This window comes from Etheostoma cragini, chromosome 10 (genome assembly GCF_013103735.1).
Source record: "Etheostoma cragini isolate CJK2018 chromosome 10, CSU_Ecrag_1.0, whole genome shotgun sequence".
NCBI classification, from domain to species: domain Eukaryota; kingdom Metazoa; phylum Chordata; class Actinopteri; order Perciformes; family Percidae; genus Etheostoma; species Etheostoma cragini.
The window spans coordinates 21,423,670-21,450,464 of record NC_048416.1 but is presented as its reverse complement, the minus strand read 5'-3'; the positions used below and the strand labels follow the sequence as shown (position 1 = coordinate 21,450,464).

General features: G+C 39.2%; 1 protein-coding gene across 5 annotated transcripts in view; it reads right to left on the bottom strand.

The window, feature by feature from the left end:
• LOC117951686 (ecto-NOX disulfide-thiol exchanger 2-like) overlaps positions 1-26,795 on the bottom strand; it is a 157,183-nt gene that overhangs the window by 48,371 nt on the left and 82,017 nt on the right. For 3 of the 5 annotated variants that reach the window (XM_034883508.1, XM_034883506.1, XM_034883507.1), the window contains one exon: positions 15,927-16,058. The exons of the other annotated variants lie outside the window; for them this stretch is intronic. In XM_034883508.1, coding sequence (XP_034739399.1) covers positions 15,927-16,058 — 132 coding nt within the window. The remainder of the gene's footprint in view (positions 1-15,926; positions 16,059-26,795) is intronic. 5 annotated transcript variants of the gene reach the window in all.

The window sequence follows — 26,795 nt, the reverse complement described above, 5'->3', positions numbered from 1 at the left end:
GGCACACCAAAACACACATTCCCACTCTTGCACACATTCCCAGCTTTTTTGATATGGAAATACATGGCCCCTTCCCATGAGTCTCTACTGCACCTGCAGCAGACAGCGGCAGAGAAAGGATGTCATTGTGTGCATATGTGTGTATGCAATGCTGTGTATATGCAAACTTCATCCCGTTGAGTAACTTAAACTTGACTGAGACGAAACTGAATTGAAAGCACAACAAAACACAGATGCAAGGTTTGCTCAAGAGAACTGGCATAGAGGTTTTCTTTTCTGGAGGAGTCAACAGAGAAACAGGAATCTAGTTTGATTTTGCAGTAGAGTAGCAGGAGTGATGGCAAAAGTTATGAGTGAGACAAAGCTGCTGAACGAAACACTATAAAAGAGGAAGAGCTGCTATACTGTGTTGGCTCGCCTGGCTTTCTCTTTCTCCTGTTGATGACCTCGACATCCATCTTTGGCCAGGTGACAGAGGGAGAGCAGGCAGGCGATCATGAAAACACCGCTTCGATGGCAGAGCGATGAATGACTTATTCTTGTAAGGTGGAGGAGAGGAAGATGGATAACACAGAGGAAGAGAAGCAGTAAAGGAGAAAGCGCCATAAAATCGGATCCAATTATTATTAGGGCATACCAGGATGTTAGCCCACTGTTCTCATTAAAACTGTATCTCTGTTTCTGTCTGGGGTGGTTACAGATGCTGTTAATTGTAGTCCTATCTGTATAAAGGTAAAAACAATAGCTGGCTGCTGCATAGCAATATTTATACAGCATACATATATACTGTATTTGTATATACTGCATATACTATATATTTTATATATCTATATTTGTCTGTCTTCTGGGTTTTATTTGTTGGGCGGCTGCCTCTGTTATTTTAGAATCAGCGAGCCTAATCAGAACAAGGATGTACCATAAGTAAGACTAGAGTAAGTAAGTAAGAGTCTGAGTTTTCAACAACATTACGCTGAAAGAGTGAGATAAAAAAAACGAACCAGATTTACTTACTTTACTGCACTTTACTCTAATAAATAAATTATAACTTAAGCCAGTTGTTCATCATTTCATATTGAAAGTAAACAAAAGTAAATGGACTTCTTCCAAGCTAGGAAAATCCAATAATCTACAACACTGCTGCATGGTTGGGAAATGTTCCACATAGATGAATAAGAATACTAGGGCTGTGCCCTGTTCAAAATGTTTTATGTCGGCTCTGGCTCACCAGTTTATTACTGTGGAGGTAGAGGTTTATGTGACTGTGAAATCCCATGAGTTGCCAGTTTGGGACAAATCTGTTTTTTTATACATGCACCTTACCGAGAATTTAGAAAAATACTATATTATTCATGTACCAATTACAATAAAGTCCAGAGCACTGTTTTCTCTCATATTTAGGTCCCATGTTTGTAGGTCCTTGCAAGGGTTGCGTACCAAAACCCGGTGGTAATAGGGCACCAGTGCCTAAACAACCATTATCTACTGGTCCGAATCACAATGCAGATTTTGGTGGCTCATTTCAGTGGCAAATAATTGCGTTTTGCGTTGCTCTCTGATGTTCTGAAACCGTCATTAGAGGAAACCGTAGCATCGATGCTAGTGATGCTAGTGATGCTAACATTACACTTGACAGCAGGACTACCATTAACTAGCAGCTATATTAAACACGGTTGAAGTAGTAGTTGAAGTATCAGTTAAGGCACCGGAATCATTTTAAAAGTTTTGTTTTAGCACCGGTTTTGGAAAAAACCCAAACAATACCCAACCCTAGTCCTTGCATCATCTGTAATATGAAAATTTCAGATTTGCTCACAGTCACAGAGATAGAAAGGATTTTTCTTATCTTTAGTATTAGTTTAATACTGGGATTTTACAATTTTATAGCATTGCTTGTGTGACAATGATACAATACGACAATTATGACATTTTCTGACTGTATCTTTTTAGATTTTTCTCTGAGGCTACATTCAAAGCACAGTTAAAATTGTTCAAAACAAATTTTCGAATTAGTAAAACAGCAGTACTCATACATAAATGAATATATTCTGTTGCATGGTCTCTTTTTTTAGTTAGGAATCTGGCTTCTGAATAGGCGTTAAAAATCACACCTGTCTGCTCTGCATACTCAGATCTGACTACCATGACAAGTCAGTCTTACGTCATCAATTTGATGCGGTTGCACTACGTCTTGGCCAGGCTGGGAGTTAGCAATAAAGATGCAACAACAGAAAAAAAGTTGAAGAAAAGCCTCAATGCAGCTAAAATGTCCATCACAGAAAGGTGTTGAAACCAAGTGGGTGAAGATTGGGTAAGAAAATGGAACGGGACGTTATTGTAACCCTGTGCACGCATGACTTTTCACCATCACTGACATTTCATACTGGTGGGGGATATGGGTTACATCCTGCATGGATATGACCAGTCGTCTGGAAATGTGAGATATGAGCAGCATTTATAAACTGAGCATGAAGAACTGTCATGTATTTGCACTTCTTCACCAGTGCAAAGTGTCTATGTATGTCATTTATTCATACAAATGATTATCAATGTATTTCTTCAGTTAAATTTGTGATCATCTCAGTCAGTGTGCATGGTTTTCTGTTACTTTTTGTACTAGCTGTACAAAAGGGATTAAACAAGGCTCTCTCGGACCCAGGAAACATTGAGATCAGACAAAATGTTGTCTCCAGGGTAACATCCCGGCTTCACCTGCTTCTAGCATTCTGAACTCAGGTCAGCACACTTCTTTCAACAGACATGATCTGCCTGAATAGGGCTGAGTAACGCTGCGTGTATGGGCTTCTTCTACGCTTGCACATTTCTATATTGGTATTATTATACTTTGTTTATCTGTTCTGCTCCATTTGCTTGCCATGGTAATCCTTTCAGACACCACGCATATTACTTTACACAAGCATAAATACAGGAGGAAATTCTGTTTGTTTGTTCTGTTGTGTTGACGTAAATGTTGATGAGGGCAAATCATTTTTAGTAAGAAGTAATCTGATTAAGAGCATGGTCAACTCCTCTCAAATGAAGCCCCATAGTGTGTTTGTTGTGGCACATCTTTAAAAAAAAAAATCATATATTTTCTTTAATCCAATGAAACAAATTGAAAAGTTCACTGATGTGTTCAAAAGACAACTATAAACAACACTAAAATAGGACATAGTATAAGAATTATCAGTAAAATTGCCTTAGAATTTAATCTAAAACCATTAAATTATGTGGCGAGGAAGAGGATTGGATTTCTGGGCATATTTTGGTGGTTATTGTTGTTTTTCTTGTTTCAGAAGAGAAAATCTAACCTCTCCCGCGGAGCAGCTGTGGAGTTTAAGAGAAAGAAAAAAGATTCAGCAGTATGAACCATCAAGCAAAATGTCATGTTTTAGTCCAGGTCCATCAGAATCAAAAATAAGAGGTTTGTTTCTTATAACAGATAGCAATCACTTTGATCAATTTGTCAAATCATATACTCAAAATCCATAATAGAAGACAAAGAAATGAATTTCTCCATACACCAGGCACCATGAAACAAGCCTGAAACATTTTAGGCTTGACTCACATTTTTTTTACAAGTAGAAAATGTCTCCCTTTCTTGAAGAACCTTTATACTGTGCGGTTGTTGACTCTCACTCCAAAGTTTAACATTGAGACTGTCAGACAATTCCAACAATAGCGGATATAGAGCTTTGGTCAACGAGAGACGGGCTGCATCAACGTTTTGACAATTTCAGATTTTTTTATACATTCAGACCAAAATGCAACAATAAAACTGTTGATACGACCAAGATTTACAAACCAATCAGTTGCAAAAACAAAAAAAATAAACTGTCAAACTAGCATAATGCTAATGCTAAAACACAATCTACCTTAGAAAACAGTTTTTTTTTCTTCCTCTTTTCACTGGTGGAGCACAGTTTCAATAACCATATCTCAGCAACTATTTGATGGATTTATGAAAGTTGATTTAGACATTCATTGATAAACTAATGATTTAGCTAATCCCCTCACTTTTCACATAGCTTTATCATGAGGTTGACGTGTGTTTTTTTTTTTAACTGTCTCGACAAACATTGATACCTTTTGTGATAGCTTCACTTTCCATCTACTGTAGCACCATCATCAGGTTCTAAGTTTAAGAGTTTAAGTTCATCCAATCCTTTGGTTTACATATAAAAGTAACAACACTACCATCAGCCTTATCTTAGCAGCCTTCCACTTTTGCAATGATCAAAGCATTCTTGTAACATGACAAAGAAATCTTTTAATACAATTCAATGTTTTTTAAGCCAAAGACCCCTTAAGTGAAAGAGAGATGGAGCAGGGACCCCATACTACATTTATACAATGAAGTTTAATATTAAACTGGGCCTACAATAACGTGTAAAATGGCCTAAAGCCTTTATACATACCATTTTTGCATAGAATGCTAAGCTATTAAAATGGGCCTTATAATTGTTGCCATGATTTTATGAATCTTTTCATTTTAAAACATGTGAAAGAGGGAATCTTTAGAATTAACTGTATCTTTGGATTGCTACCTTGGTGACTACCTTACTTATAAGCCAGTAAACCTATCTTCAGTGGAGATTTACATTTGCTAATAACAGGATTCATTGAAAACACTTTAGGAAATTAACAATAATTTGGAGGCACCCCTGCATTGACTCTGAAGACCCCCTAGGGGTCCCGGACCCCCTATTGAAGAGCCGTGCAGTAAGTGATAACTCCTTCATTAATGTAAGTATTCACACTTTGCCATCATTACCACAACGATTAAGGCCGATCTAAACCATTCAACTGAAGCAACAGGCAATACGATTTTTCTACTACCATGCATTTACACACCAACAGCGTGCACTTAGAAGTGTGTAAGAGCATGCAAATGTGTAGAGAGCAGCAGTAGGAGAGACGTGCGTGATAAGATATTATTTACTTTCTCTTCTTCCAGGGGATCTTCAGCTTCTCCGGCACTCTGATCATTATGGCAACAATAGCGCTTCAGCCTGGAAGCCATGTTTTGTGTTTCATCACTGACGGTGTTGAGTGGTTTCAGTGCAAAAGGGGTCTGTACTGTGAAACTCCTCCGAGTCTCCGAGATCATGAAAGTGCCCTTAAACAAAAACATCAAGAGAAACCTTCTAGTTCTCCAACCGCCCACACAAGGCTGCCAGTCTGTTTATCTCTGATTTCTTTTTCTCTCGCTCACGGTTTGACTGTTTTTTAAATCCATTTTTTTGTGCGCTTCTTCATTACTGTACATTCCGCTGTTCTAAAACATTAACACATACAGTCTTGGTGCTTTATTCCAAATGTAAAACCTTTTTGTGGTTTGTTGAATCAGACTGCATAAGTGTACAACATGAAATTAAATTTAAAACATAAAAAGATGGCTATAAGCTCCTGGCTATTGTTGTCGTACTCCCTTTTCCCGCTTGACACAACCTCCCTCCCCTTTATTCCTCCTCACACTGTGATTTCCACAGATAATAATAACAGATAAATAATCCTGCTCAGCAGAGTTAGCTATGGGAACCGGAAAGGGGGACACAGACAGCCGGTGTGAGGCATGCTGGGTAATATGGGTAATATTTTCTGATGAAGAGACATGCCTAAGCCTCCTGGTACTTGGCCTTTTACTCAACCTGCCAACTGTCCTCCCATCTGCATCTCCATTTCCCTCCTAATCTCTGCCAGATATCTCTCAAAACCCCTAAATACCAATAATTCTTCAGCTGATTTTCTGTTTTGTGACAGATCTATCACATTTGTTCTGCATAGATTGTACCTTTTTAACTCAGGGAAATTTTTATGAACCACAATTTTAATAATTTATTTTTACACTATTCATTTTTCTTCTGACTTTATCGTACTGTATGTGAAATCGGTCTCTCGCTGGTCGCTGCAGTAGATCAAATCACGGAGTTTGAGAATGTGTGTGTGCGTATGTTCATGTATAACGGTTTGCCAAGCAAACACTGGAGTATACGGCTTTTTGTTCATTAAAAAATGCTATAATCTGAGCATGGAAAATATGGTATTTCCTTGTGTGACGGCAGTGTATATATGCATACGTTTGTGTGTGAAACAGGAATAAAGAGAGTATATTCCTCCACATATCTTCTTAAGACTTGTGAACAGCTGCCTTGTGGCCTCCACCCAATAACACTTTTAATCAGAGCTCAAACCAGCCAATCAATGCCATTATGGCTTGAAACATCTATTTCTATGAGGAGAGCCTATCATAAATGCCCTTGTTGTCCTGAAGTGCTGTAAGATAACAGAATTGCCATTTTGCAGTGAATACTAATGTATATACAACTATTCATTATTTACTAAAAGCGGTTGGTGGTTACTGTCTAAAAGCTGCAGCATGAAAAACATTTAATCCTCTCTAGCTCATTCTGACCTCCCATTAGGGGAAGTGAGCATTGAGTTTTACATCTGGAGTGAATATATCATTTAAATGGACAGTGCTTTACCCCGCAAGTTAACAAGGATATTCTGAACAGGACTACACAATATAAAAGGGTATTCAGAAAAGCCACATTAAAAACATGTCAATGCTTTTTTGAGGTTTTGTGTGTTACAGATTGAGAAAAGCTAATAACAGTGGTTTAACTTGATGAATGGGCTGCATAAGAAAACAAAAAAAAGTGTTATGAGGCCTGAAATCAAATTGGGTTTAGGCTTCAAACTGGCAGCAAAGCATATTACTTAACAACACCGCTTTCTTTAATAATGGATATCCAGGTTAAATATTTACTAATGAGTTGACAGTTTTAATTAGTTCACACTACAATGTTCTGCCAACGGCAGCTGGTTTCAGCAACCCCTACTGCCAAAAATCCAGTTCCAGCTGTTTTGGTTTAAAGTTTTGTTTGGGCAAGATGAACATTTGAGAGGGGAAGGTGGAGAATGAATTGGTAATTGGCAACTTAACTTGCCATTCTTTCCATTTTAAACATTGCAGAGCTACAGGATGTGATCTATAATAGACATTCTGCAGGACTAGCCAGGACCGGCCAGGGTTGATGCATTGACTATATACAATAAGTAAAGCCAAAACATCTTGTTTGCTCCCTGATTGCTGGTGGCTGGCTTCAGAATAGGTCATAAATCCCGGCACTCAATGTTAGTGGACGAAACATGAGCCAAACTAAAAAAAATCAAAAGTACATGTCAAACGCATTTTTCCCAAAGACGGTTTCTGTCATTTGAAGTAGTCAGTTTGAGTACGCTGATTTATGTCGAAGTGTTAATTTTTAAGTGATAATTAGTTATTTGTTGCTAATATAGATATTTCATACCTGCCCAGAGACTACAGGTGGAAATTAGGAATTGTTGCTATAACCTGGCTCAAGACATATTGACTTGTGTTACAAGTTTAATGTTTATCTGTTCGTTGTCCCTGTTTCAAATAAATACATTTTTATTCTATGTAAACACGGTGAAACATCAAGATTGACAGCATTGATGGGCTTGATATTGGTCGGACAGGGGTATGGGAACAGTGTCTGTATGGGACTCTGGAACAGTGCCTCCAACGTCCGATCACTACTGCGCAGATTCTGGCTCCAAAATTAAAAAAAGGCAGGTTGAGTGCTCCTTATGGTTTTTTTTTTTTTAACATTGTCAAATTGGTTCCCAAGTAAGCTATATGTTGATGTTAACATGTTTCCATTATTTTTACAGCAAGGCATTACAGACGGTGTTGAAAACTGCTCACATAACACTTAATAAGTACAGCAGCTCAGCACAGCAGCTCAGCACATCGCCAGCGTGGTTCTGCCAACCATTGATGACCTTGTCACCCAGCGGTGCAGGAAGACGGCCAACAGGATTATCAGGGACTCCAATCACCCCGGGCCACAAACTGTTCTGCCTGAGATGTAAGAATTTCATTGCCAACAACTGCTTCTCTAAATAGCGTGGATATGACAATAAATAACTTCACACAAAAGTGAAAATTTAAATTGAGCTGATTAAAAAACACATAGTGGACAGGCTAAAGTAATAAACTCAGAGATCCACTTTAAAATACAAGAATGTTAAACTGTCATGGAAATCTGTTAATGTTAAAAAAAAATACAAGGATGTGGCTCTTTGCAGGATTTAAATTACAAGAGGACCAGCAGTGTTTAAAATAGTTACTGCAGTACAAATTCAAAACACTGGAGAGACTTGTCTCCCCCACCCTCTCCTCCCCAGACTTCAAGTTTACGGAGGCCAGGCTGAGACCGCAGCATCCCAACAATGTTGCTAGATGCTTGTCTAACATAGCCAGATATTACTTCACAGCACAGTGGAGAAGCATTAGATGTTAGCGATATGACAGTCATAAAAGCCCTTTCTCACACAGAGCTCTGTACCCAACTGACAGACACACTTTTTTTTATCTTAGAATTACAGTAGTAACCGCTAACAACACAACAACCTCATTGTCCTCTCCACCCGATGGACAGACGCACCTCCTTGGCTTAGAATTAGCCATGGTAGGAACCGCAAAAAAATAACACTACCTTGCCATCCTCTGCATCCGACCATACACACTTTATCGGCTTAAAATTACTGTACGTCAACAATTGTTAAACACACTGCAAGCTCCTAATCCTCTCTTCCAGATTTCGTCGTCGGCTACGGCAGCTGAACCTGCTACACGTTGTAAACAGCCGTGGCCTGATGACCTGGCCCTCCTGTAACGTTAGCAGTTAGCACTGTTAGCGTGGACGCATTAGCCAGGACCAGTCGGGATCACCTTACTGGCTGTGTCTCAATTGTTTTTGCAAGTAATCAACTTGGGTACTCTGGCTACATGATTCAATGTGAGTACACAAATGTTGAAATGACATTAAATGCCCGTCTCTTGTGACGTTAGCTGTGATAAATTAGCCTGAAGCTAATGCTTACGTGTTACTAATACCTCTGCATCTTTTTGGGCTTCAAGCTGTCTCCATCGTTCAATTACATCTCCAATATTTACCAGGGGTTTGTTAAGTCTCTGGTCACGCAACGTTTAGAAACATGTCTTTTTTTTTAGCCTGGGTAGAATTTATCTCCACTGATCCAATTTGTTTGCTTTGCTGCTTTCATGGCTGCACTAACAATACAACTGTAGGGTGCTGGGTTTACGTTTTTACAGGTACATCTGGCAACCTGGCCTGGCTGTCAAACTGGGCAGTAGATAACACACAGGCCAAAACACAAACAGAACTTCTGTCACAGAATGGATATTTCAAAAGGAGAAAATAGTGGTATCAGCATTGTTGTCAGAAAAGATAGTATTTCAAACATATCTAATAGTTCTAATGGTAAATTCTGCAATTTAATTTTAAAAAATGAGGGAGGAATTCAGTTAAAGCTAAGCGTGACATACATAAATACCCACATACATAAACTACATATAACCGGATGTTTAAAACATTAAGTAAAAAAATAGAGAGAGGCATATTTGCTGTTTCAAATTTTTCCGGCTTAATGGTAGGTTGAGATATTTGAACATGAAAGCTGATTTTACTAAAGCTGAAATTACTCATGCCATATGTAGAATTAATTCAAATTAAGCCAATTTTACCAGACCTTTGTATTTTTTATGGTCTTTATTCAGTGTCATATTGTATGTCCACGCCAGTGATATTGTAATAATAATTATCTTCATTTAAACAGCATTTATCTATAAGCAGACTTGACAAAGTTTGGAGTCTATTGTATCAGCTTTCTGTACAACTCTGATTAAATCATGGAGGATGAAATGCAGGGACTCTTAAATCAAAGGAAACCTGACATTTTGGGAAATACAGTTGTTAGTTTTCTAACTAGCAGATCAATATCAATTTCATCTCTGTATCTTCATAATAGATTAGTCCAACATTTGTTTAGCACAGCCTTGAAGGCTTTCAACAACTCCAAAGCTGTCATATGTACAAATGTGAATAAATAGAATAATGACACATTGTGTTATAATTTGCAGTTAGCTACAGTATTGGAGGTATTTACTTCACCCACTGGTTGCATGCAGCTTCTCAAAAGTCTAGCCAACATTGTTGGGTTGAAACGTCCTGCACAGCAATGGTACACCAACACAGGTGTTAATTATTGTGCCTGATTAGAGGTTTTCTCAAGACTGTGTGGGTGTGTTAAGATTTAGATTGATTGACACCTCCGTCACGCTCGCAAGTGTTTTAACACTTGCCAGAGCGGGACAAATGACAATATTAGATAATGGAGTCAGGCAACATCACATAACTCCAGCATAACTCTTCCCACCTTCAATTTGAGCAGAAGTCTAATCATCTGAAAAAAGTGACACGTATGTGGGTGTGCAAGGCCTTTAAACCTTTTGATATCTCTCAACTATTACCCATCTGATGCTGGATCTTTTATGCTGCTAACAAAATTGATGTAAGAGAGTTAAAAAAAATCTTTTAACATATGAGAATTCTTTTTTCATAAACGTGGAACAAACAAACCACTGTGATACAGATCCCTCCATTGCCTTTTGATATGTGGCCATGTTGATGGTTAAGAAAATACATTGTGAGCAAAGGTTTATTGGGGGCCAGAGGAATACATGGATGTAATCAGCACAAATAATAAGTAAAAAAACTGCCATAAACTTTCTGTAGAGTTGGAGATCTAAAGAGTTCTAAAGTGTCTTGAAAACTCTTTTAAAAGCTCAATTAAATCCCTGAGGTGAAGTATCTTAGACATTTAGATTACAGTCATAGTGAATAGATCCAGCCAGATTTAGAGATGTGTGCATCTGTGTGTCTTTGATAAGTGGTAGATTGTAAGATTGTAAGGAGAGAGAGAGAGAGAGAGAGAGAGAGAGAGAGAGCTACATAATGGTTGAAATGATTTTAAATGACCTCAAATCTAGTCTGGCATTTCAACATATACTGTACGCCAATTCCAATATATCTGTAATAAGCTAATTTTGGGTGGTAATATCACATTTTATTTATAAAGCACTTTTTATAATATTCAAAGACACTTTAAAGAGTTAAAAAATAGGTGGTTGCTAGGTGATAGCGATGTGTGTGTGTGTGCGTCTGTTTGTGGGAGGCTCATGCGGGAAGGACGGAATTTCCGTGTGCTGAGTAGGTTCAGAGTGGCTCAAAAAGTGTCGGAGTTTCAGCGCTAACAGACTCTACATGTGTAGGTGCATCGCCTGCCAAAGTCTACTGAACCCATGGATTATGGATGGAGTTCAGCAGAGGTCATGTTTACTGCTCAGAGGCCTCCTTTCAGCTGCTTGTTTAAGTGCAGGCAGAACAGGGATAGTAGACACACGCAGTCCTCTTTGATTGACCTGAGATTTACGCTTCATAAATGGTTAAAGGGAAAGCGACAGAGACATGGTAGGAGTGGAGTCAGAGAAAAAGAACTGTCATGCTGTCTGACAAGTGTCTGTCCTTCTGTCTGCAGTTGGATCATACTGAGCTCTGCCTGAGACAAAAGTACCTGATTTCCTTGTAAGCATGGGGATAATAATAGAGTCCTCTTCTGAACAGATATGCATCATTTAAAAAAAATAAACAATGCTCCCACAAAATGACTGATAGCAGAAATGATTACGGTATTGTTTAAACTGAAGGTGTTTAAAGGAGAGGTTACTTCGAGTCCTTACTATCAGTGAAAACACATCATATAAACTTTAGGTTTTAAGAATTAAGATTGTCTGTAGGTTTTATTTTGTAATTTCCATGAATTTATATGTACTCTGTTTGCAGCATGACCCACTTTATCGCATGTACCGTTTGGGTTTTTCATTATGACCGAGTGAAGGCTGAAACTGTGAAAGCTCTCAGCTCTCTAAAAACCTGATGAACAGCGTGTGCTCTAATGTGGCTGTGGGTTGCAGCGGCTGACTCAGCTGTAATGAGACATTAATGAAGATGTTGGGTAATTTGGGCTGGCTAGTGAGAAAAAGGGAGGGAGAGGGAATAGGGAAGGAGGGAGGAGGAAGCATGAGGCAAAGCTAGGGAAGCACCAGCTGCTTTTCCAGATGATCCATGAGGGGAGCCACAGCTGTCCCCTTCACCCGACCCTCCTCCCTCTCCATCTCTTTCTCCTCCCCTCTGTCCTCTCTACACCACCATTGAGAAACTGCTTCAGCAAAACGACTTTAATGAAGATATATCACCACAACTAAGGCCTTATTCATTCTTTGCCACACAGATCAAATCCCTTGAAACACTTCTCCCTCTTGACATGTGGACAAGAGAGTGTTTCCCTCCATCTCCATCAGGGACAGCCCCCACTCTGTCGGTAATGTTTATGATACTCTTGAGAGGAGAGCTGGCAGAGGCTGTTCTGAGTGTGAAAGCAGTAAATACCGCAAATAAAATGAAATAAGTGAACTGTGGTGGTAAAGAGCAGCAACTTCCACACCAATATTTACAAAGATGGATTCAAATGACAATAAAATGTATGTATGTGAAGTGAACACACAAATGAAAAGCATGTGGTATGTACCACAAATAAGGTTAAAAAAATTCCACCAAGGATAAAGAAATGACTAATCACAGAAGGAGAGCGAAGTCGTGGAGTCTAACCTTATGATGCAAATGGAAAGTTGAATTGGTAAGGCGGACTGTAATGTTCTCAATGCAGAATACTTAACAATAAAGTGCTCTCTTAGTTTGTAATGACATTGTAAAATAATAAACAGATGTGCGCACGGGCTAATGCTTCATTAATTTTAAAGCTCTCCGCTTATACTCTCAGTTTAAGTGTTCTGAGAGTAATGTTAATGAAGTGTTTTAAGTCTCATGTTGCCTGAGCCCAATTTTTGTTTTAATGAGACGGTGTGTGCTCTCTTAAAGGCAAAATAATGGTACTGCGCTCTGATTGGTTACATATGTTCATTATGCTCATGAGTTGTCAATAAAGACATGTAGCAGCAGGTTTCCATGTTGAACCCACGAGGTGCTGAGTCTTTGAACAACGTTCTTTGCTAACTATTACCCTAATTGACTGCCATTTAAGAAAAACTGAGATCATGGATACCTTTACTATCACCAAGGGGCCATTTGTTAATTGACTGGGCTTTCTTCAATGTCCTAATGCCTGCAATTTTGCTGCACACTTTATAATACCCTGCAATCTGTTTCTATTTTTGAGGGCTAGTAATCTGTACCAGAGGACAAAAAAGAATGTGACAGCTAATTCAATAAACCAGGAATAAAACAAGATCATGGTATTGTCAACATTATAACTTCATAGCTGATGATTAAAGTACAGGGGCTCACAAGCTTTTTTAAACACAGCAGCCACATGAAGCTCGAAGGTCAGCTTGTCATCAATTAAAGTGCCAAGATTGTTCTGCTACACAAACTCAACAGCTAATGCAGCTTTTGTCTGTGACCCAAACAGGAAGATGTCTAGTCAACGTTTAGGACAGAGCCACTGTCCTGTGCATGTTTGTGTTGCTTACATAGTCATGGAGTCGTAACTCCATCTCCCAAAATCAGCTCAGTGTATCCAATTTAATTGGATCAAGCCCACTTGACAACACACACCAAAACGGGACCTGGGCAGGGATCAAATCGAACATTCAATTTCAACACAAGAAATTCCAACTAATGCGGTCTCCATCTGTTATACACAAAGAAAATGAAATCAATTTAATAAACTGCTGTGAAAGAGCCATGTGTATGTTTAAGTTCCTCTCATTCTTCTTCAAGTCACCCTACATAAACAATTTTCCACTTGCGGTGCAATTGAAAAAAACAACTTATGAATCAATAAATGAATAGCTCTTCCAGCAAAAAACTAACAAACACATACCTCACTGAGTGAATCCTCACTGAGTGCTCCATCATTCAATGCTTGTGCACTGTCTGATATTATAACTTGCAGCAGAATTTACTCTCTAATAACGTTAAATGATGGAGTTGATGCAGAAATGTATCAGTGGATTCATAATGAGAAGCAGGGGTGAGCGTCCCCCGGGTAACCAGGTGCCGTAATCACATGAACATGGTCTGTATATGAAAATTTGCTGTCAGGTCTGAATCGAGCAATAAAGAACCTTAATGTAAAAGTCACTGTTTGTCTAGATGACAACGTACTTTGACGTATAAATGAAGGCAGCATGTTGGAAAAGGACCAAATATTAGCATGATGATTAATAACAACAAGCCTTAAATGTGAGTGCTTTTAAAGTGTCTTAAAACCCAAAATAATCAAACATGAACACGGTTGCAAACACCAAGGCCGACAGTAGGCTTGATTCTGTTTATAATACATTAGGTGTCCACATGAGCGGACGTTTTCTCACATTTACAGTTGGTGCATTCATTTATTCATTCATTCATTCATATCTGGGCATTACGGTACCCGCTGAGTCAAGCTCTTCAACAAAAGAAGTTAGCTCATGCATCAGTTGGGGTTGTGACCTGTAGTTTAAGAATTAGGCCTTAGAGGGATTATGGGTTGTTGAGGTGTTTATATGTCTTGACTTTAAGCGAGCTAGGTTACACTGAAGGGATCTGCATGCAGACACATTATCTTCTTTTAAACCCTCTGCTGTAAACTTGGCAGATTTGACATGCCAACACACACACATTGATATGCCAACACACACACACAACATGCTGACACATTATCAGCTGCTGACCTGATGTGACCTGATGAAAGCTAGTTATACATCATAACTCTATTTCTAAGCACATAGGCTGAGCCGTCTGATATGTCTCCCGTTGGAACAGAAATGTGAGAGGTGTAGATCCTCTCATCTAGAGGACATCTCCAGCTCTCTGTGTCTCAACAGGGCAAGGCATATCATTAAAGACCCTTCCCACCCCAGTCACCACCTGTTTAACCTCCTGCTCTCTGGCAGGAGGTACAGGTGCACAAAGAGTCAAACAGATTCAAAAACAGATTTCTTCCTCTCGGCCATCAGAAATCTGAATTTCTGCTAATAACATTACATGGCAACATAAAAAAATATTTCAAATATGAAATGCATTGCTATTTTATCCCATTACTGACACCCTCTCATGTGCAATTCTTATATTTTATTTATCTATTTATTTAAATTGTATGTCCTGAATGTATGTGATTTCTTGTTTTGTTTTTATTGTTGAAACTGTCTTTCACTGAAAAGAAAAGCTCAACAAATTGTATTGTATGCTACCATGTTCAATGACAATAAAGTCTGTCTATCTGTCTGTCTGTCTATCTGTCAAACTCCGGGCAAAAAAAATCAAATAATTTCAAAAATTGCATAAATCCTTCACCCATACTATAATGTGCATTTACTGTATTTGCTCAGCCAATCAGAATGAACCTAGTGGACAAGGATTTCTAACTCTTCAGTGACTCTTGGAACAGAGAGGAAACTCCTTAAAGGGGTTATCATATATACTGGTAAACATCCTGACCTCCAGCGGTACAGTCAGACAAGGATGACTTGCAGCCCCCACGGGCCCCACAAAGGTGTAACAACGTGCACGTCATCATCCTTTGGAAACAATTGCCATTTACTAACCATATGTAGAGGAGAGGAAGCTCTAGACATCCGAACATTGACGCATCAGGAGCTGCCCAGTGGGGTGAGAACAACTTCTCCCGTGCTGATGCTCAACAACTTGCTCAAGGGCAGCGGAGGGGGTGGAAACACTGTTACTCATGCATCCTCCTACATACATTATGTTCTAGCCAGTCTGTGGACTCAAGGCAACAACCAAAAAGGTTTTGCAACCTTTAGGTTGCTGTTTCTCCCACCTCTAAACATGTAGGCAGCTATACTACTTATCTTCCAACCACAAGTGTCAAAGTAATTCTAACAAGTTCATTTCTTTTATGAGCTGTGGGATAGATGTTCCCACATCAGTATATTCCCTGTACAACACGACGCATTTCTGTGCGCCACTGTGTGATCTGTTTGTCAGCATGTAGAATGTTTTCTGTGGTACCTGGCATGGGCTGCTGTCCAGTCATGCTCATCGGAGGCATTCCCAGGTTGCTCATGGCTGTTGCCCAGGTGCTGGGGTCTGACATGGGCATTGTCATGGAGTTGGGAGCCATGGTCATGTTATGGTTTGCAACTAGAGAGAGAGAGACACACACAAGAGGAAAGTAAGAGTGAGATTTAAAATTATCTTTTTGGATCGGTATTTGAGTTCCCCAAAAAAAAAGATGTGCATTGGTTTAGATGCGTTAAAGGAAAGTCCAGGGTCAAAACCAGAATTATATTTAAGGTGGCTTTCTTTTGTGACAAAATGTTACACCTAACTGACACAAGTGCTTTGAGTTCTCCACCCCCGTTTCATTTCTGTCACAGGAGAGATGCGAGGCCACAGGCCACTGTGACCGTAAGAGTCACGTATAGCAGCGTGTAGAGAGAGAGGGAGGGAGAGTGTTAGAAAAGATTGCTATGTGATCGGGGTGTAGAAATACTCGTCCTGTGTGACAATCAGCATAATAACCCACAATATATACAAAATATGAATGTGAGATTGTTGGTAATTTCATATGTTAATTGCTGCTGAATTTATTAAGGATTTTACACAAATTTAAGACACCTTAAAAAATTAAAAATAAATGAATGTACAATAAATAAATTACATTTTTTTGCTGATACTTTTAATAAAGAATGGAGCAGGTGTACAATAAGTTATTGTCTGATCTTTGTGTCATTGGCTACATGTTATCACTTGAGATTGTCTATTAAAGTTTACTCTGACACTTTCTTGGTAAATATGGTTTATTTCTCACACTCAAAACATGTTCAACTTCTAAATTGATCTTTTACAGTAGTGGGATTCTTTAAAGATTAATAAATACAAGACCTGACCAAAGTTAAACTTGACACACAATACACAGGCATAAAGCAGTGCACATATAACATTGCCTCAAAGAAAAGTATAAATGCATTCATTTTTTGAGGAACAAAACACTGAAAATTCTCCAACCTACCATCACAAATACACATCAGCTGCCACACAAAACCTAAGGCTTGTGGTTCTTTGCCAAATCCTAAGGCTTGCATAGAAAAGCAAATTCAGATCCCCACAGATAAAAACCCTGCAGTAAAATCAACAAGAACACATCATGCATCCACCGGCAGTTCATTCTCCTGATCTGTAGTTCATATCACAGCTCTAAGTGCTCTTACAACTCTTGCTGGTTGAGCTCCTGCTGGCAGACCTGTAAATTACCAAGCTGCAGCCACAAGCCTGTCTTCCTTTCTGCTGACACTTAGTTTAACTGTGGTAACCCAAACCAGCACTGAACAACAATGGAATTTCACACCTTAAAAAAAGTTTTGTCCAACTGCTGGTTTAATTCTACTCACTGTGTGTGTGCGCGGTATAATATATATATATCTATATCAACACACTTGGCTCAGCAATTCCACTCTGCAACTGACAGAACACCACCAAGAAGCTTCTTGTGCTACTTTTCTTCAAATTAGCTGAAGGGATGTTTAAAAAACAAAGCAGCAATATTTTTGTAGTTTTCCACATGACATCAAAACGATAATGTAAATATGATATTTTAACCATAAACATTTAAAAGACCGCAACAGCTTGACTATATGTAATTGTTATGATTAAGGCTGTAATTAACTAACTATCAGCTTAGCATTTTATAGCCTTAAAGACAATAATATAGGCTTTGACAAAGGGGAAACTATCAGCATGCTTGTCATATAGCAACAGGCCTGTTTTACATTGCCTTTCCTTCTGCTAATTAATATTCTTCTAAACATTCCACTAACGCAACAACAGCATGCCTACTCAGACCCACGCTATGCTGCCATGGAGAAGTCCGATAATGCACTGATTGCTGTGGTGTCGCTATGTTAATGTTACCGACAGGAGCTTCACAGGCCTGTTAACTGCTTACAACCCTATTAGCTGTCCTGCTGACTGGGTGGCAGTACACTCAGAGGAGAGATAATACAGTGAGAGGAGAGGAGTGGTAAAACATAAAGCTTTAATACACATCCATGATCTCTGTAATTCAGGTTTACAACACAGGGTAGTGATAGAAGTCCAGCTGAAAACTAATGCAGGGTTTTGCAATACACTAGAACGCTGATTTGGATAGGAAATGGGTCAGAAATTGACCCAGTTGGGCATGTGCCCAGAAATAGTTTACCGACTACTATTTCTCACCTTGTTATCTTTCCTCTGCAATCTGCCCACTCTCTGATTTCTTACGACTTTTTAACAAACAAGATTGCGTGCCAGCTCAGAGTTAGTCAGAGGCTAGTGTGGTGCTTTTGTGGGGGCTGCTTCTTTTGAATACATAGCAAGAAAAGCATCAGTTACCCATTAGATGAAAACGATGACTCAATCGTCACGAGGTGTGTACCATTTGTCAGCAATAAGGTGCTCAGAGCTGGCTGAGTTGCAAAATACACAATACACAACAATGCCAGCAAATGTGGCCAGTTACACATTCAGTACACCTGAGTTATTGTAAAAAGGACTCATTGACAACCATTTCAGTAAATGAATAATGTATTAGCAAGATGACGCAATATGCACTCTTGGTTTGTATTTGCAATCAGCAAACTGGAGCTCTTAACTCCTATCTCTCAACATAAACAACCACTTGTTATCACATGACCAAAGTTCCATGCTAGGTGGAATTACATTACCCATGTTGAATTGTCAAGCGAATTTTAAGCAACGTTTTTTTTCGTAAAAAAAGAAATGCAAACAAGGTGTGTTTCCATCAACTGGTTTGGAGCTAATAATATAGGCTAGAGCGTTGATTTGACGCTATAGGCTACGCATGGCTGTAATCCGCCAGTAAACGGAGTCAAAGAAGTAGAGGTTGCTAACCAGAAACAAAACCTAATGGCCAACCCATCTACGAGAGAAAACTGGAGAGAGGTCTTTGGGAATTTGGCTCAATTGGGCAGGTATTCATTATTCTTTTATGAAAGCGAGTTTAGGCTATGTTTTATCCTGAGATGAAGACACGTTCTGGGAATATCTATGAAGATACCAACAACAGAAACAGCAGATCAGCCAAGTGAGTTAAATGTTTGTCAAAACTTATTTGGCTAAGGTGCTTTAATTTTACATTTAGTAGATCAACTCGTTTTTGACAAAGGCTAAAACCCTTCAAGGAAACGTAAAAACTGTGTTGCACAAATTGAGTAAGTTTAACTGAATGTCCATGTTTCCATCTAGCTTTTTTAATGACCTACTGCCAAATGTGCATAGAAGTAGGTGAATAGAAACAAGGCTATATATATATATATATATATATATATATATATATATATATAAATAAACTGTACCAAAACCATGTGCATCTCAATACAACAGAGACAAGCATAGACAACAAACAAACATAGACTGCAAACAATTCAATATTACACCACCACAGTCATCTATAACAGAGTATATCTGCATCTATTTGATGTGATTTGATCTGTCACATATTTGCTTTTCATTTCATCATGCTCAAATCCCACATCAACTGTCAGAAACAAGAGACAATCCCCGTCAGCAAAACAAATTCACCCAAAGAGCCATCTTCATTCTATGAAGCTATGTGTCTCATTAACAGAGTTACGGTTGAAAGCCCCTTACTTTTAAGCTGGTAATTCAAGGGGAGATTATTATAACAGGGTCAAGGTGAAGACAAAGTCTTATAAATACTGATAATGAATCGAAATGCATAAAGTGAGAGGCATCTGGGACAATTGTCATATGATGAGTCTCAGCTAGTTGCCACTATTTGAGTTTGGCTTGTCCAATTTAACATGTGGTACCATGCTGTTCTGTGGAATTATTTCTATGAGTCATGAATGATTAATTCAGATTGACTCAGATAACAAAAAAGTAATTGAGAGACCAGAAATTAATGTTGTTGGGTGTAGTCCTTAAATCAGACAAAGGGCTTATTGTCAGTGATTTTAATATCCATGTGGTCGATGACGATAGCCTTAGTATTGCTTTCAACTCACTACTAGATTCAATTGGTTTTAGTCCGTGTGCATAAGGCCACTCACTGTTTTAACCACACCCTTGACCTTGTGCCGACATATGGCATCAAACTTGAAGATTTAATAGTATTTTCCATTTATTATCAGACCATTCTTTAATATCTTTTGAATTCTTGCTACCCGACTATACTAAAGTAAATACAAGCTTCTACACTAGATGCCTATCTGACAGTGCTATAGCTTAAGTTAAGGAAGATATTCCAACAGTATTTTATTTAATTCCGTTCCTTAATCTAAGAGGACCTTCATGTTAACTTTAGTCCCTCCCAAAATGATAAATTTGTAGATGGTGCTACGACCTGCCTACAAATGACTTTAGACTCTGTTGCTACTCTCAAAAAGAAGATGATCAAGCAAAGGTAACTAGCACCTCGGTATAACTCACAAACTCATAAATTAACAACAAATCTCACAAAAACTTAGATTGGCAAGACAGTCTGAAAATGTATAGAAAGGCCCTCAGAAATGCCAGATCAGACTATTACTCATCGATAATAGAATAAAATAAGAACAACCCAAGGTTTCTTTTCAGTACTGTAGCCAGGCTGATAGATGGTCACAGTTCTATTGACCCATCTATTCCTTTAGCTCTGTGTAGTGACAACTTTATAAGCTTCTTTAATGATAAAATTTCAAACAATTAGAGATAAAATTCATCACCTTTTGCCCTTGATTTCTAACGGTTCACCTTTAAACGCAATAGCACTAAACAAACATCAACTTGACATATACTTATACTGCTTCTGTCCTAAAGACCTTCAACAATTAATGTCTAAGGTCTCTTCAGCTAAGCCTTCTACCTTTCTCTCAGACCCCTCTTCAACGAGGCTTCTTAAAGTAGCGTTACCCATGGTTAACACTCCAATCCTAGATATGATCAATATGTCTGTATTAACAGGTTATGTACCCGTGGTTACCACTCCATTACTAGATATGATCAATATGTCTCTATTAACAGGTTATGTACCAATGCCATTTAAAGTAGCTGTAATAAAACCTCTCCTTAAAAAACCTTCCTCGGGCACCCAGATAGCTCAGTTGGTAGAGTGGGTGCCCATATATAGAGGTTAACTCCTCGACGCAGCCGGCCTGGGTTTGAATCCAGCCTGCGGCCCTTTACTGCATGTCACTCCCCCTCTCTCTCCCCTTTCTTAACTTCAACTGTCCTGTCCATTAAAGGCCTAAAATGCCCAAAAAATTATCTTTGAAAAAAAAACTTCCTCGACCCTGAGGTCATGGCAAACTTCAGACATATATCTAAGCTTCCCTTTCACTCCAAGATCCTTGAGAAGGTAGTTGCTAATCAGTTATGTCATTTTCCACATAGCAATAGTTTGCTTGAGGACTTTCAGTCAGGACATAGAAAGCATCATAGCACTACTGTCAGAAATCTAGGGGTTATTTTTAATCAAGATATATCCTTTAACGCTTATCTAAAACAAACCTCAAGAACAGCCTTTTTCATCTTTGTAACAATGCCAATATTAGGAACATCGTGTCTCAAAATAATGCTGAAAAACTAGTCCATGCATTTGTTACTTCCAGGCTGGACTATTATTACTGTTACTATTAAAAATTCTTTACTATTGTTAATTCTTTATTATCAGGAGGCTCAAATAAGTCCCTTAAGACTCTCCAGCTGATCCAGAATGCTGCAGTGCGTGCTCTGACAAGAACAAAGAAAAGAGATCATATTTCTCCTGTATAAGCTTCTCTGCATTGACTTCCTGTAAATCCAGGATTTAATTTAAAATCCTTCTCCTGACCTACAAAGCTCTAAATGGTCAAGCACCATCTTATCTTGAAGAGCTCTTAGTGTCTTATTGTCCCACTAGAGCACTGCGCTCCCAGAATTCAGAGTTAATTGTGGTTCCTAGAGTCTCTAAAAGTAGGTTGGGAGCCATAGCCTTCAGCTATCAGGCTCCTCTACTGTGGAACCAGCTTCCAGTCTGGGTTTGAGCTCAGTTTCTCTTCTTAGTCATCAGATTAATTTACCATATAAATCAATAATATAATAAAACTAGAGAGATACAGGGCAGTACAGCCCGACCAGGGTCCTCTCTTTACTTTGTCTCTCTTAGTTATGCTGTAATAGTTTGACTGCCGGGGGACATCCTTTGACACACTGAGCTCCTCTCTCTCCTTTATCTTTCCGTTTGTGTGCATCCATGTCCCAGAAATGCTTGTTACTAATCTAGCTGTGGGGGGTCATTCCCCGGTGTCCTTATGTTCTTTTTCCCCCAGCATGTTTCCTTGGCTCATGGAGGATCCAAAATCATGTTTGCAGCTGTTGCCGTGGTCCTGCTACAAGTCCTGCGATGCCGTGACATCCTGCTACGCTCTGCTGGGCCTTGTAATGCTGTGCAGTGCCCTGCTATGCCATAAACTACTTTTAGTCACTATTCCATATTATTTTACTGTGACTGATTGCCACTCTTCATTTTAACCCCAACGGTCCGTCAGACACCGCCTACCAAAAACCTGGGTCTGTCTCAGGTTTCTTCCTAAAAGGGAGTGTTTCCTCGCCACTGTTGCACTGTTGCTTGCTACTAGAACTGTTGGCTCGTTGTACATTAAAGAATGTGATCTAGACCTACTCTATCTGTTAAGTGTCACGAGATAACTGTTGTTATGAATTGAAAATGTAATTTTTGTGTTAATTAATGTGAACTAAACTCAGCAAGAGTAATACGGTCTGTTCTGTTCTTTATGCTAAGCTAAGCTAATCATCTTGTTGCTGTAGCCAAGTTGAGGTAACTGGAGGCAGTGTTTGGCTGGGGAATTGCACAATCCCAATTCTCCACAAAACTTGCCATTTTCAGCGTGTAACTTGCTAACTTGCAGTTTGTTGATCTTTCTAGAAGTAAACAGAGTTTGAGAACAGCAGCACACAGAGAGCAGAAGGTGAGCGATTCCCGACGTGCTAGCCACACACAGGATCTCAGTCAATTATCCTGGAAATATACTTCTGTTGATCCAGACTACATTCCTTCTACCAGTCCGTCAATCAGCTAACCAGGCCCACTTCTCTAAAGACAACAGACTGATATTACAACACAAGTTACATTGCATATTAAATAAGGCTGAAACAAATTATTCTTTGCTTGTCATGTTTTCATTTTTATGACTTACAATTTGTGTCAAATACGTAAAATGTCAACTCGTGAGCTAAGTCTTCTTGTTTGAATTCGCTGATATTGTGAGCCAAGTCAGCAGTATTTCAGCCTACTGTCAATATTACCAAGTGAATATTGTTTTTGTTGTTGGCCTCAAGTGGTAAAGGATTTTCCTGCAGTATATAACATCTGATTTCTCTGCCTCTGATCGTAACATTTCCTTTCCATTTTAGAGTGTACCATCTCTGCGATACAGAGCTTTATGTCAACTTGGCCCCACGGCCAACTGCTTTGAATCCACTGACATTTTCTTTGCACTGTGGTAGCCAGCAGCCAGCAGAGGGTGCATTCATTATTAAAGATACAGTTTAAGCAACAGGTAGGAACCTTCAGATACAGTTTTTTTATTTTATTTTATCTTGCGTCTGCATGCTCACAGTGTGTTTGAACTTAAAATACTCTTCAATGAAGCTGCAGCTCACAATTCAACATATACAAATCATTCTTTCATATGTCTGCTTTTCTTGTGATTGGCATATTTATTACATGCATGCCGGATTATGGCTTTTGTGAAGATAAACATGACGTTTATTATGCCATGTATCCTTTTGTAATAATTGATATTGACAAGTCCTTCTAAACGAACTCTGTCCGGTTTAAATTTATTTGATGAGAGGTTGATTCCCCCTGTGCCCCAGAGTCATGAGCTCGTGAACTCTGAGGATTGATTGCAGACTAAGCCTTTACTGAACCCCCCAGATTCTCCTGATTGGCCTTTAGCTCCACTAAACGCTCCCTCAGGGGAGTGATGCTGATGGGAAATAAAGTCATTTTAAGGCCTATTGGTTGTAAACCTCCCAATCAAGAGTGAGAAGCTGGGGACCATTTTGTTAAGATTGAGCAAGCTTTCAATGGCAAACCACTATCGTAAAGCGAGAGGCGGAAAAGAGGGAGAAGTTTCACTGAGATAGGGAGAGAAAAACAACGGGGGCAGCCGATGACAGAAGTATTATAACTACAAAATAACAGGCAATATCTGTATTGGCTCTATCTGTTTGATGGACATAGAACTGCATTACTCTATGAATAATCAAACGTTTTTAAATGCTAATAAATAAACACCCCATTCCCATCCTAAATAAGCAGGGGAAATACACAATATGTCACATAATTCACCATATACATTTTCTAAAAGAACATGTTTATAGGAGAATTTGTTAGCATTCACATAATTGGGGTGGTGGGGGTGTAGAACGTTATGCAGTATTAGTTAGCTTAGGTAACGCGACATTTGATCATTTACATGGAAAGAGAAACCCTTATTAGGAATCCTTAATCATAAAAACACACAGCAGGCACAATAAAATGCACAGATTGCAAAACTGCCTTCTAGTAGTGGATGGCTTTTTGACCTTACTGGGAGTGTGTGTGCGAGTGTGTCTTTATACATCCTCCTCACCTACAGACAACATCAGCACAACCAAGCAAGTAAAACTACATCAGCACAAAATTCGACTCATCACAAAAGGAGCAATCCATCACAAATGTGGATGTGTCCATGTGAAAACAACTGTAAAGAAAGATTTGACTCTCTCACCAACCTCATTAAACATTTTGCATTTACAGTAGTTCTTGGGCAAACATAATGCAGGCCAGGACATTTTTCTATGAGAAAAAGTAACTGAAAATTGTTTCATTTTGTGATGGCATAAGTTTTCCACAAACAGTTAAATAGCTGCATTAGAACACAGTCATTTGTTTAACATATTACTACATTCACACACACGCAGGAAGGTAAACACACAACTACTCTTACACAATTTTCAATAGACATGTATGCTCGTCAATCAAACACGCCACCTTGTTCTCTGGTGCACAAACAGAAATTATTCATGTTTTATATCTTCCCTTCCCAACTGCTTTGATTTTACTAAAAACACAATAAAACCAGCGGGGGTCAACTAATTGGAGCTGTGTTGTGTAAGAGCTACAATCTATCATTATGTATAAAGCTTGAGTTGCATAAGCACAAGATGATAAAAACACAAGCAAAAGAAGCAGCCAAAGATTATGAAGACACAGATTTTCATGGAAGCCATCTGAGGATCTCATGCTGCGTTCTATTATTTATCTAAGTCGGAGTTCCGACTAGAAAGTCAGACGTTGCCTAGCAACACACACCAACACGCCCCCTTTCCTCGGATTACTGAGCTCGGAACTCGGACAACCCTAGAGGACATAGAGCAAGAATTCCGATATGGAATCCACGATCGCTGCGCCATGTGTGACTTGTAAGCATAGACAGTAAAAGAAATGGACCAACAGATCCCGTTGTTCTGGACGGAGACCAGTGAAGGACATTAGAAGCACTTTCCCGGTGATGGCTAGGCGTTACTGCACAGCCTCCATTCTGAGCTCGACAACGTAATTGCAACGTGGGCAAAGTGTCTGAATTTTGCAAGTCTTCTGGTAGCTGTGCCAAGAGAAATTTCAATCATTCCCAATCAGCAGAGACGGAGAGCGTAGGTATATGTTAGGAGATAACATAGACACAGGCTAATTACTGCTAACTTACATGCTAGTCAACTTTAGTAATTAAACCAAAACAGCTGATGTAAGTCCAAACTGTCTGCAAGCTTCTACAGGCAATACGATGATTTGTTGACTATGTGACAGCAAGTTGCGTGATTATTTCACAATCGTTACTATTTTTTACAAAAACTGAGCTTTAACGTGAGCTACAAGGTAATGGAGCCTTTTATACATTGCAGTGTTTCTTTAGAAATAAACAACAAAAATAGAGTCTTTAAAAGCTTTAAAAAGTTATTTACTTTCAAATTGGTGCCAAAAGGAATGGCAGTCAATGGGATGCTAACTGCAGTTGATGGCTTTGTAGCATTAAAATGGCTCCTTAGGAGTTACGCTTAGAGAGGTGAATATACTTTAAAATTATGTTAGGAGAGTGCTATCTATCAAGCTTAAGTCTGTGAGTCTTAGGTTGTAGGTATGACTTAAAGGGGATACAATTGACACAAACTGTTTAAAAGTTGTAAAAAGCCAATTAAACTTTATTAAATGGCAATAGTCACAACTACTCGTTGCCATCCTCCTCTCTTGGCCATCCCTCTAGTTGTTCATCACAGCCAATCACAGCTCCAAAGGCAAGGTCGTGCAAGAAGCAAGCAGCCATGATAATCATTACAACAATGTCCATCCTCCTGCAGGTCTCTTAAGCGCCGCCACTTCTCCTGCCAAATGCCTGCTCAAGGACGACCCTCTCACGACTGATGTGGAAATGTTGGTGGTGGTCAGCATTGGTGAGGGCCCCGTTGTCACGCTTTTGTTCTTCTTGAAGAAGAAGACCTGACCAATATAGGCAATGTCCCAGAGCAGATGATAGTCCCCCATCTTCCCCTGCCACTCTGTGAAAAAAGTGGAGCCCCGCAGCATCCTGGCATCGTGCAGCCTATCTGGTGGTCCAGCAAAGATGTCAATGAAGCAGCCTTCACCACTGACAATACCCTGTAGAAGGACAGAGTAGTAAGACTTCCTCTTGATGTAATCCCCTCCTCTGATGGGTGGCCCCTGGACTCTTATGTGGCAACCATCTATCGCCCCAATGACTCCATCAAGGCCAGAGATGCGCTGGAAGAAAGCAGAAGAAATCCTCTTCTCACAGCCCCTTGGCCAAGACA